The 13,651-nt window shown below is 40.9% G+C and overlaps 1 protein-coding gene across 1 annotated transcript in view; it reads right to left on the minus strand.

The window, feature by feature from the left end:
- TBC1D9 (TBC1 domain family member 9) overlaps nt 1–13,651 on the minus strand; it is a 135,703-nt gene that overhangs the window by 3,704 nt on the left and 118,348 nt on the right. Inside the window, exons 16-18 of the mRNA XM_003820689.7 lie at nt 9,468–9,708; nt 3,824–3,889; nt 2,965–3,051 (exon numbers count right to left, since the gene is read on the minus strand). Of these exons, the coding sequence (XP_003820737.1) occupies nt 2,965–3,051; nt 3,824–3,889; nt 9,468–9,708 (394 nt within the window). The remainder of the gene's footprint in view (nt 1–2,964; nt 3,052–3,823; nt 3,890–9,467; nt 9,709–13,651) is intronic.

The following is a 13,651-nucleotide window of genomic DNA, read 5'->3' on the forward strand; positions in this document are numbered from 1 at the left end:
CTAAGTAGGGTTGCCTGATTTAGCAAACAAACAAACAAAAAAACTCCTCAAAACAAAACAAAACATTCAGTTAAATTTCAATTTCAGATAAACAACAATTTTTTGGGGGGATAAGTATAACCCTGACATTAGAGGGGACATACTTATACTAAGAAAATTATTTTGTATCTGAGATTCAAATTTTACTACATGTCCCATAATTTTATCTGACAACACTATCTCCAGGTAAAGGACCTCCGCAGAATTCTTTCTCACAGCTGGGGTTCAGTGTACAATAAAAAATTAATGGAGGGTCAAGCACCGTGGCTCATGCCTGTAATCCCAGCACTTTGGAAGGCCGAGGTGGGCAGATCACCTGAGGTCAGGGGTTCAAGACCATCCTGGTCAACATGGTGAAACCCTGTTTCTACTAAAAATAGAAAAATTAGCCAGATGTGGTGGCACATGCCTGTAATCCCAGCTACTCGGGAGACTGAGGCAGGAGAATTGCTTAAACCCAGGAGGCAGAGGTTGCAGTGGGCTGAGATGGTGCCATTGCACTCCAGCCTGGGCAACTAGAGCAAAACTCCATCTCAAAAAAAAAAAAAAAATTAATGGGATAATGCCACATAGCCTTTAGTACTTAAAAAATGGTAGTGCTTGCCCCAATGAATGTTGATTTCTCTCCTGTCTTTTCTACATTATCATTTAACTTTGCATATATGAGACAGATTTTTTTTGCCAGACCCTGCAAAAGATCCAGAACTCACTCTTTCAAGGAAATTAAAATCTATGTTCGTAGAAGAGAGAAAATTTTTTTTTTTTGCTAAAATGTTACATGCTATAAAACTACTTCAGATTTATAATTTGGTACTTCAAAAATATGACTTTTAAGGAACCCACTTATAACTGTTTTGTCTTCTTAAAACGAGACATTACAGGGCACATAGGGACTTCAAAATAGAGAGGTGTACAATGCTCTCAGTTTCCCATGCAGTTTGTTGGCTGTTAGGGTGCATTCCAGCCCTTCTTCAACCACCCAAAGCTGGCTGGTCAGACAGAGATGTGGCCTTTACTGTATTACGTGTCAAATTAATCTCAGCAGCTTTTAAGACACAGTGAGGAAAGTGTACTATGTGTTGTTGGGAAATTCCTCCCCTCTTAATGTTGAAAATGATGTAGGCAACAAGTGGATTTTTAAAAAATATTTAATGTATGGTAAGTCCATGCAATGGATACTATATAGCCATTTAAAAACCACATTTTCAAAGAAATTTTAATGACAAAGCAATATTCTCACTGGATTTCAAGTAAAAAAAGCAGGATACAAAACTGTATAGGTAGTTTGATCCTAGTTCTATATACATATATCTGTGGTGTGTATGTGTACAATTTGAATAAAAAACTGAAATATTTCAAGGTGAATTATTAGTTATCTTTATATGGTAAGATTCTAAGACAGTTTTGGCTTACTTATTTTACCCGTACCTGAAACATTTCCATGCAAAGCAATAGCATCTTTGGCATTGGAAAACCTTCAAAAAGCATATTTCAATGATATTACATGCTATTGGCATGTGACCATTTCTGAAGCATTTCTAAAACAAGAGAATCCCTTTCTGAGATGTATGTCTACTAAGAAATGTGTGGAGAACATTTTGTAGCCAGAATGTGACTGCTAATGATATTAGGTTGGTGAAAAGTAATTGTGGTTTTTGCCATTACTTCCAATATATAATATTAAGAATATGTAGGATGCACTAAGACACTATGCAAAATGTCTTATTACATTCTCTTATTAGGTCCTAATTACACCCAATATGATAGCTATCATCTCCATTCTCCACACAAGGAAACTGAGGCTCACATAGGAACCTGCCTGCACTCACCTAGACAACACTATATATAGCTAGTGTTCTGTCCAAAGCTCCTACCCTCGACTTGTATTGCCAGTCATAAGACTGAGCCTGGCTCACTCTCTCTACAGAAATCACTTTGGTGCTTACAGTCTAAAAGTAAGGTCTCTTGGTGCAGGTCTCTGTTGTGCTTATTTGGGGATGGCAAAACTTAAGAGGCAAAAGAACCCAGGAGAAACCTACATTTACTTTTGGACTTAGGTGAGTTGATAAAGTTGACCTAATGATGAATTAGAAGGTAACTTACTGCAGTAGCAAGCCAAAAGACAATGCTAGATTAATGTAAGACAAAACAGTATATGAATTAATATATAAATTTGGAGACATATATGAGTTGAATCACATCTTTGTAGACCTATCATCCACAGAGAGCAGGAGTCAGCATATGTCTTTTGTAAAGGACCAGACAATGAATATTTTAACCTTTGTAGGTCATACTGTCTCTGTTTTAGCCACTCAATTCTGCAGCACGAAAACAGCCATAAGCAATACATATATAAATGAGCTTGGCTGTCTTCCAACAAAACTATTTATAGGCACTGAAGTTTCTATTTCATATACTTTTCATGTGGCAAAAATATTTTACTTTTGATTTTTAAAAACCATTTAAAAATGTAAAAAACCATTCTTAGTTCACAGGCTGTAAAAAATAGGTGGTGGGCTGGATTTGGCCCACGGGCTATAGTTTGCCAACTTCTGCTATAGAGCAAACACAGATATAAGAGAATGCTTTCTGACAGAAATGCTAGTTCCAATTCTGGATGGCTGCCTAACAGGATATTATTAATGAGGCTGATCCTGGCAGAAAGAGGGCAGCAAAGTATACAGCTCTATAGGACACAAGTTTCCTAACCTACTGGGAAACAATGTACATGTTTCCTTCAGTGGGCTGAGGTACCTACTGCCCAATAGTTGCCTAATCTCAAAAACTGGAAAGGAAAGTAACCAATTAAGGCAACCATATTTACATACTTCTTTGATTGACTAGCTTTGGAGGCAAGTCTTTTTCCAATAATGGAGGGCTCGGTAGAAAACAAATATAGTATCTTTGGTGAGAAAAGTCACTTACCATGTGTACATTCTGGGGTAATATCTTCAAAGAAGTACTGAGTTGCTTCAAAAGCAGAATCTGGTTCATCTTGATCAGAGGATGGCTCTAGGGAGGGGAGGAAACATAATTCTCATATTGGTAGGGCCATGATCCAGTGAAAGTATGCTTAATTATTAAATAAAATGACATAAGTGGGGATGAAAAGCTAAAGTTACAAAGGTGGGATGGGGCCTTGAGTGCCTACTGTCTCTAAACCTTAGTGGAGGAGGTCACTAACTCCATCTAACTCCACCTTCCCTTTTAACAACCCCACACCAAAGTGTTCCTTCATATTTTCTGTGTTATGGAGAATTTTCCAAGTTGTATGGAATAATGCTATATTAACAAAATTTTAGGAAACTGTACGCTATAAAGAGAATTCCCAAATCTAGTTTTATCCTACCTCTATTGTTCGTGCCAATCTCATCTCATTTTTAAAAGTATTTGCTAGATAGATCCCAGCTGGTACCAACCTTGTTTAAAATTGAAAAAACCTCACCATTTTCCCCACTTGTTCCTGTCAATGTTCCTACACTCCTTTTCTCTCTCACAATCCTTGTATCCCAGGTGTTACCAAGTGCTATTTATTCTTTCTCTTGCAGATGCCTGCCTGCTCTTTTCTGTTACCACAACTCACTCTTCACACAGGTAAATGACCATACAATCAAGTGCATGCTGATTCAAGAACTTATGGAAATTGTCATTGTTCAGTTAGTTCTTAGTGACTCATGAATGATGGTGTATATCAAAAAGAGGACGATCAGGTTACACCTAAAAAAGAGACTTCAAGCCAGGTCATGGTTACAGACACATGTACTGCTCCATGTAGCTCACTCACCAGGCAAGACGTGCATTTTGTACAGGAGTTTGAGCTTCTCTGTGAGGTCCCCATGGCATGCAGCACCTAGAAGTCACATAAATACCAATGTGAAATGCATCACATGTGCTAATAAACTCCAGGCCTAGTGTTCCTCTAAAAAGTCTACTTCATACACATTCCAACCAAGACATTGTGTGGTGAAAGGCCTGGCCAGGACCTGTTTGGGTTAAGAGCTCAGGAACCAGGATGGTTGGTTTCAAATCCTCTGCATGTACTACATACTCTTGGGAGAGTTAAACCCTCTGTACCTCGGTTTCCCCTCTGTAAGGTGAGATAATAATAGAAGATTCTACCAGTGATCTTGATGTCAGGACTCCACGAAATGTCAGAACTAAAAGTGTTAAAACATATAAAGCACCTAGAATAGTGCCTGGCACCTAATAAACTAGCTTTATTAATGAGAAAGGTCATGTGATTGGGGCACAACATCTTAAATAACTATTAGAGTTCAGAAATAATTTCAAGATATGTTTTGATATCACTTCAAATTACTCATTCTAGAAATCCTTTTTAATTGTTTTTGAGCTCCTAAGTATTTCCTTAATTTATCTGAACCTATTGGTCATTATATCACCATAGCTTCAATCGGAAGAATCCTGTTGATTTTCCCCTCAAAGTCCATATTTATTGCTAGAACCAGAAAATCCTTTGTAAATATATATTCTGAGAGCACCTAAAGATAAATGAGATTTGGAAAAAGAAGAAAAATAGGAATCATAGAATCTGGGTTGGAAGGGACCTTACGGGTTATCTTGTCTGACCTTCCACTTAATGTAGGATCTCCTCTCACACACCCCAGTGAGACAGGAGTCCAGCATCTGCTGAAACATTCTCAAAGATGGGGAACTCAGTACAACCAGAGGCATTTCATTCCAAGCTGTATTCTTTAAATACTGAAAGTTCTTCTGTAATTTTTAGTCTAATGACCCTTAAAACCTGTAGTCTCAACTTTATGAAGTCCGTGAACCCCTCAAAATGAAAAATTTTATTTATGTTCATATGTTACTTTGGGGAAAGAAAATGTCCATAGTCTTTATCAGATCTCAAAGAGTCCATGACTCAAAAATGGTTTAGAACTACTCCTCTTTCTCTTATCCCACTCTTTAAAGCAAAACAGAATGGGTGTCTCAACTCTTCCACACAACAATCCTTCAGATTTTAAGAACAGCTGTCCTGTCTTCCTCAAGCTTATCTTTTTGGGCCAACTTTATCTTCTCAGATTAGATCTTTCCAATTTTTTCAATTTTCTCATATGATGTGATTTGTTTATCCTTCCCTATTATTATCCACATCTACCTTATATGTTAATTTCTCAATCAATATCCCTCTGGAATGAGTTCAGAAGCCTCTTGACCACTCCAGGAAATAGGGGAACTGTTCCTGACTCTTCCATTAGTATAGCCTAAGTGTGAATTCAACTGTTCACACTCTCACAGTGGAGTTTCTTAATGATCACATGGTTAACTAAACTCCCGGATGTTTGCATGATTAATAAAACTAATCATGAAAATAATGACGGACATTAACCACCCACTCTGTGTTAAGCCCTGTGCCAATTACTTCATATGTATAATCCCACTTATATCTCATAACAATTCTATAAAATGGGCACAATTATTACTCCTATTTTACAGATAAGAAAAATTGGGCTTATTGAGGTTAAGTAGTTTGTTCAAGGTCATAAGTGACAGGTCCAGGATTTGCACCTGGATTTGTCTGACTCTAGATTCCATGCTGGAAACCACTATTATACTACATGCAGACATCCTAGCTAGTTCTTTAACAATTATTTCTTTAAAAGTAGAACTTATATTTATCCTTATCAACTTTTTTTTCACCAATCATTTTGTAACAGTGAAACAGCAAAAGAACTAACATAACTAATTCAAGTTTTGTTTAAGGGACCTTTACCTGCATGTAGGCTAGGATAATTTTAGAGCACTAAGATAATATGCAAAAACAGCAATCATGTAGTTTTAAAAATTAACTCTGATATTGAAGGAGAAGTATGCAAAAAACCGTTTTGTTAAAGATTCATGGTAGCATTATAACCTGACTGAAGACAAAGAAGTTCCCAACCTTCTCGGACCCCTGCTGGTGCCCAGATATCTGCGTTGTCTGTCACCTCTTGATCCCAACTGCTTCTCATTCCCCTGCCCTTAACACAAAAAGAGCCTAAAATCTGTACTGACATAAGATGGTAGTTTAGGATGCTAGTCTGCCATTTTCGTGATTTGCTGGCTCTCAGAATAAACCTGGTTTTCTTCCCACCCAAGAAACTCTTGTCTCTTGAGTTTGTTTTTCGAGTGGTGAGCAGCCAAACCTGGGTTCAGTTATAATTTCTGCCTATCATAATTTTTAAAAACCTACTTTTGTCACCTAACATACCCTTGGCTATCTCTTCTACCTTCATGTGGCCCCACCCATTCAGTAAGTGTACTCTGCCTTCATGGTTCAAGGTGTCCGCTGAGTCCGGTAGGGGAGAATGAGTAATAATCATAGTGACAATCATAACCGACATTTTTTTGAGCCAGACACCCTTCTAGAACTTTACTTGAATTGTTTCATTTAGTTTTGATGGTTAACTCTATCGTGCAAATAAGGATGCAACTGCAAAGAGCCCAAATACTGGGTCCAAGGGTACTAGTGAATGCTCTCTCAGTTGAAATGAACTTATTGCCCATCACACTTTTGGGTGCAGTGTTCAGCCAGTTACACAATCACCAATTTCCATATACTTTCACCTTTTCCATTGGTAATGAATTATTTATCCAATGACCGGCTGCATCACAACTCATTATGCTATGTTTATAGACTCTAAGTTTCAGCCTCACTGTTGGAAAAAGAGATACAGCTAATTCATGGCTTCTGACAGAAACCCCTCATTTCTTTGTTTGTTTGAGATGGAGTCTTGCTCTGTTGCCCAGGCTGGAGTGCAGTGGCACGATCTCGGCTCACTGCAACCTCTGCCTCCCGGGTTCAAGCGATTCTCCTGCCTCAGCCTCCCAAGTAGCTGGGACTACAGGCGCCCACCAGTACGCCCGGCTAATTTTTTGTATTTTTAGTAGAGACGGGTTTCACCGTGTTAGCCAGGATGGTCTTGATCTCCTGACCCCGTGATCTGCCTGCCTCAGCCTGAAACCCCTAATTTCTAATTCCACAAAGACCATCTATCTGTTTAGTAATTTCTAGAGGGATCTCTCTGGGGATTGATATAAAATTACTGATACATGTTTTTCAGAATTCATTTTTTAGTTTTTCTTTTTTTTTTTTGAGATGGAGTCTTACTCTGTCGTCCAGGCTGGAGTGCTGTGGCACGATGTCTGCTCACTGCAATCTCTGCCTCCTGGGTTCAAGTGATTCTCATATCTCAGCCTCCTGAGTAGCTGGGATTATAGGGACCTGCCACCACGCCTGGCTAATTTTTGTATTTTTAGTAGAGACAGGGTTTTACCATGTTGGCCAGGATGGTCTTGAACTCCCGACCTCAAGTGATCCACCCACCTCGGCCTCCCAAAGTGCTGGGATTACAGCCATGAGCCACGGGGCCTGGCCCATTCTTTAGTTTCTTTAAACACAGACAGAATTTCTCATTTCTGCTTCTTTCCCATCTCCATAACTATAACTGACCAATGTAACTGACAACAGCTCTGCAACCACATCTGAGAGTTCTCCCACTAATCTGGGGTATAGTTTACTTTGCCCAGGAACTCAACTGCATTTTGAAGTCTAAATATTCTTTTCCAGTGTTTTCTCTATGCTGGACTTCAAGACTCTTTTTCCTTCTTGAAGATTTTCAAAAGTATTCTCCTTACTGGAGTTGACTGAATTTAAGTAAATTAAATATTTTTGTTTATTTCTGTCACTTTCTACATGTAGAACGCGTCTCTTTTTTCTCCTCTTTATTTTTGCCCAAAGGTTTTTTTTTTTAAATATCTCTTTTGATGGATACCTATATGACAAGCAGTAATTACCCTGGAAGTAAAGAAGATTAGCATAGCGTTAAAGGGGTCTTTAGCGTTATCTGATTTGTGCCACTTTTTAAAAAAGCAGACTGTACTTATATATCACTTGTGTAATTAAAAATTAATAGTGCCTCCTTCTTCCTAAAAAATGCCCTTTTGTTATCCTCAGTACAGAGTAGTGAGAAAAGGATAAGCTTTCAGGACAGATAGCCGTTGTTTGAATCCTGGGTCTAGCATGTATTAGCTGTGCCTCTCATTTCAGTTCAATAACAGATATTTATTGGTTTGCTAAAAACTAATGTTCCAACAAGTTACTTTAACTTTTCTGAGCTTCTATTTCTTTAGCTAAATATGGAGATAATAGTAGCAAGCAGGTAGGTAACGAAGCATAAGAGTAACAGCACAAACTGTGCCTCTTGAGTACATGGAATCAAACACAAACTTTATACTTGCATGCCCTTAGACAAATTAAATGCATGTGAATTGTGCACATAAAAAGCATTAGGGCAATGCCAGGCATGCAGTAAATGCTGTATAAATGTCAGTTATCACTATCATTATTACACCTAAGAGCTGTTGTTTAGATTAATATAGTAAAAGTTCTAAAGTATCACAACAGTATCTGCACTCTAAATAAATGCGAGTTCTCCCATGTTCCCTCTTTTAAGCGTATAGATGAGTGCTTTATACAATTTTTGTTTTAACCTCAACGGACCTTACCTACATACATCCCTTCCCTTTTTAAAAAACCATCAGCTTCCTCTGGCCTTTATGTCTTCTAGATATAACTCTTACAGATTAAAGATGTTCTTTAGAAATGCTGGCTCTATGCCTGACATTTTCTCTTTCCTTGGGTACTTCTTTTTAAAGCATATGGCCCAAGGTCATAGAGTAGCACAATTAGAATTTAAAAAAAATTGTTCTTACCTCATTCTGGCATAATGCCTGCTATACTCTCAACCTTACGTCAAGTGGGCCAGGCTCCACTACCATGAAGCTTTTGTGCCCAGTTATAAAAAGAACAAGAGTCCAAAAAGGCAGTCATATGCAGGGCAGTGAGCAAACCAGACAGGGAGCTGATAGGTAGCTGCCCTCATGCTGTGGTGAGGTGTGGGGTGAGGCTGGGCTTGCTCCTGCTGGAAGGTTCCTCCTCCCAGCAAAAGGGAGAGAAAAGACTTCCATTTAGGCCGCAGGGCTGCTGTGATGCTCCTTTATTAAAAACATTTCATAATGTTTTATGAAAGTATGAAATTACATATAAAATTTACTATGAAATAGATGTTTTATGCAATTATATATAATATATTCAATAAAATATTCTATTTTTTTTGTCAAATAGTAGTAATCCACCAACCCAAACATTTGTCTCTTGTAAAACTATCTCGTCTGTGGTTTCAGTGTTTATGTTGGCATTTCATTGTCTTCTGAATTCTCTAATAATGTACTTTTAACTAGTGTTGAGGGCTGTCTGATGTAGAGGCAACGATTTATCCATATACTATGTTCATGAAAAACACATTTTATAATCAGTTTGCAAACCTCCCCTTGTGCTTCTGTAGCCCTGAGGGCAGCATGGGCAACACTAGGCACAGCTCCATCATCCCATCCCAACTCATGCAATAGTACCACGTCCTTACTTAGCCCAGAGACAAACTCCCGGAAGTTAATCAAAGAGTCTCCATTTTCATCTAATAACTGGAACAAGCGGGAAGCCAGAACGTCAGAGTGAGTTCCACATGCCCAAGGAAAGAGAAGAGCAAACATTCCCTTGAACTGCTCGAAGTCAATGCGATACTGTTCCAGGTAGGGCAGGCTGGGGTCATGTCGGTCCAGTGCGTTGCTGCTCCCGCCCCAGTAGCAGCTGGTGAGATGTTCTGCCTGAAAAAGAATGGATGATCACTGGGGACCCTCTTTTGCAGCAAATACCAGAAAGAAAACGCCCATCCTCCAGTTTGGAAAGGGCTTTAGGTGAATCTGTGTGCATCCCCTGGGGCAGGGCTGTGGCCTCAGGGCCCCCTTGGTCTCTTAGTTCTACATACACCTCCACTTGACCAGCCCTTCACTGCCTCCACGCCAACCATTTCTGCAGTTTACATCTGGAAGGTCTGCTTCAATTACTGGGTGTAGGTGAAGAAAGAAAGGGAACTCTCCCCCACCACATTCTCTTCCCCCTTACCTACACACTCGCATACATTTTAGAACTAACTCCCATAAAGAGAAAGAAATTTTTTAGCTTAAATAGAATGCTACTTGAAAAAGATAGGAGTTTAGGTAATGTGACCGCCTTGTTTTCTAGGTGACAATGGTAAAATCCAGACTTTATGTGGCTCATATGAGGTCAACCAACCAGTTAGTTAAAGCAGAATCATGATGAGATTTTGTGTTTCTTAACTCCCGCTTTAATGTCCCATGTATCATACATAACCCCCTGCTTCCCTGCTCACCAAAATCACATAAATAAGATCACAGTCACACAGTATTCAACCTACAAGTGTGTGGTCATCCAATTTCACACATCTGTAAATAGCTCTAGAAAAATTATCAGCGTAGGAACCACTCCGGCGAGCAGAATAGAGATCCAGACCCAGCAAAGGGCTTCCTGTTGCTGGCCTTGGAAAAAAGGCAGCCTCTTTATTCATGAGGTCATGGTGACTCTGGTAGAAATATCCACTCCTTTTAGGAAGACCACACAAAAAAGCATGCGCTAGAAAGTTCTGAAAGAACACGCTCAACCCCACACAGGCATTTATAGTTAACTCTGGGTGGCAGGTGGGGGAGAAAGGAGGAGCATAAAAAGGAGGACTTCGTTTTTACTTTTTCCATATTGTATTGTCTGAATATTTCACTATAAGCATGAATAAATATGGTAATAGAAAAAAAAAAAACACCTTTGGCCAGGTGCAGTGGCTCATTCCTATATTCCCAGCACTTCGGGAGGCCAGGCGGGAGGATCGCCTGAGCCCAGGAATTTGAGAACAGCCTGGGCAACATACTGAGACCCTGTCTCTACGAAAAAAAGTTTAAAAAGTAGCTGGGCATGGTGGCACATGCCTGTAGTCCCAGCTACTTGAAAGGCTGAGGTGGGAGGATAGCTTGAGCCCAAGAGGTCAAGTCTGCAGTGACCTGGGATGGTGCCACTGCACTGTAGCCTGGGTGACAGAGTGAGACCTTGTCTTAAAAAAATAAAACTAAAAAAGAAGAAAGAAAAATTACTTTTGAAAATCCTTCTCTTTTCCCTAGGGTTTCTGAAAAAGAGGAGAGTCAATTGTGAGTATGTTATATTTCTATTTTACTCTCCCTTAGAAAAGGAGCAAAGAAGATCAATGTCTTTTCACAATTATTTATTGGGAATTGTAGTGAAAAAGCTAAAAAGAGGAGTGGGAGTAGGGAAGAGAGGAGGAAGGAGAGGTGGTGAGCAGAACCAGTTAGGTTTTTTGCAAGGTGACCTTGAGAGAATAAAGGTAACTGTGTCAAAGTTCCGCGGGCTTTGGGACTGCATTCCTGGGACTGCATTCCTGGCTGCAGGGTGGAGGCGGGTGTGTCAGTGGCAGGGAGGCAGAAGCTGAGGTCAGAGTGGCCTGCTGGGTTGAGCTGCACTCTGAACGAGCATGAGTGGAGCCCAGCAGCCCTCTGTGGGCAGCATGGTGTTGGTGATATATTCCGGGAGGGAACCCCTTATCCTGAGCTACATCCGTTGACAAAGGTTACCCAAAGCATTTCCTCCTAAGCACCCCAAGTTGCTCTGAACCTGGCCTGAACATGGGTGCAGGCACTTTCATGGTGCTCACAACCATTAGGATAAAACATGTCCTTCAGATCATCTCCCTTGTTCCTTGCTGAGAGCCCACAGACCATCATTTGGGGACTAGGGGCCCAGAGATTGAAACAGAAGGGCTAATTTGGAAAGAGTTCAAGAGAAACCAGGGCAAAGGGCCCCTGAACCACATTTTCCATGAAATCTGCCTTAAGGTGCATTCTTTAACCTTTTCTCCTCAAGTTCTATCCAAAAGTCTGTGCAGTAAGCTCCTTGGGAGGAGGACTACATCATTCCTTTGTATCTCCAGAAAAATACCCAGAAATCGACTTTCTTAAAAAAAAATTTAAGAGACAGGGTCTCACTCTGTTGCCCAGGCTGGAGTGCAGTGGTGTGATCCTGGCTCACTGCAGTCTCGACCTCCTGGGCTCAAACGATCCTCCTACGTCAGCCTCTGGGCTACAAATATATGCTACCATGCCTGGCTAATGTAAAAAATATATATTTTTTAGTGATGGGTCTTGCTATGTTGCCCAGGCTGGTCTAGAACTCCTGGGCTCCAGCACTCCACCCTCCCACCTCAGCTTCCCAAGTACCTGGGATTACAGATGTGAGCTACTGCACCTGGCTCTAGAAATTGGCTTTTTAAAGTACTAAGAAGTCTGGCAGGGTGACTAACACATAGTGATGACTCAATAAGTTTGAGAAGATGAATGAGAGCCAATTGAAGTGTTACAATGATTCCACGAAGTGTCCATAACTGAAGTTTTATATTGGATTCTTTAGTAGAAGAGACTCTGTCCCACCTAACACCAACCGAGTCTCAGGTTCTTCTGGGTTCTCAATAGAGCTGAGGAACCTGTGTTGTCAACACACCCTTAGGGCAGGGTTTTGAGTATAAGAAAAGTGCTTTCCTCAGCATATTCTCAGGGTTCAAATGACACGGCTGTTATCTGAAGGTACACAGACCAGAGAGCGCAGCAGTGCCCAGGTTAAGATGTGGCTTCAGCCGGGCGTAGTGGCTCATGCCTGTAATCCCAGCACTTTGGGAGACCAAGGCAGGCAGATCACAAGGTCAGGAGTTCGAGACCAGCCTGGCCAATATGGTGAAACCCCACCTCTACTAAAAATACAAAAATTAGCCGGGCATGGTGGCAGGCACCTGTACTCCCAGCTACTCGGGAGCCTGAGGCAGGAGAATCGCTTGAACCCAGGAGGCAGAGGCTACAGTGAGCTGAGATTGTGTCATTGCACTCCAGCCTGGGTGACAGAACGAGACTCCGTCTCAAAGAAGAAAAAAAAAAAAAGATGTGATTTCAATGACTTCCAGATCCAGGACTTCTGTACAGCCAGCCCTGGTCCTCCTCCTTTTGCTTTCCCCGAGTCGGCCTCCTCTGTCCGCTGTCACAGTCCTTTCTCTTACCTGTCCATGCTCTTGCTGCCTCCAGCTGCTACTTCCACTTCGTTTAGCTCCCCCCAGAATCCTGGCCCTGCCCCCATGCCCTGAGAACATTTCTTCTGGTCCTCAGCATCCCTTAAAAACCTGATCTGAATTGCATCATTGTTTTCTCCTGCCTTACGGATCTCCAACTTACACTATGTGGAACAATTAGCTACAGGTGCTTAACATGTACGAATAAAATATTCATGAGCTGGCACACCACAGAGACTGCACCCTCAAGTGCCGGATGCAGGCTGGCAGGGGCGCCGCTGTCCACTCTGTTGATAATGCTGATGCTGCACCAAGCGCACCACCAACCAGCCTGGACACCCGGAGTGCTTCCATCTTTCTGGGCTTCGGTTTCCTCATCAGAAGAATGCAGGGACTGTGTTATATTGAGAACTAATCACTAATTTATCTATTAATTCAACACACATGTTTGGAACACCTACAAAGGCAGAGACTCTAGTATTAGTACTAGTGCACTTTACCAGGCACTAGTGACACCAACATAAATAAAACAGTGGTGCCCTCCAGTGGCGAACAGGCAGTGGGCAACATCAGCAAGGGCAGTCCTAAGCAACCACATTTTCTGACCGTAAGATGTAGAATACCAGTGTTCTAGT

Source organism: Pan paniscus, chromosome 3 (assembly GCF_029289425.2).
Source record: "Pan paniscus chromosome 3, NHGRI_mPanPan1-v2.0_pri, whole genome shotgun sequence".
Lineage (NCBI taxonomy): Eukaryota > Metazoa > Chordata > Mammalia > Primates > Hominidae > Pan > Pan paniscus.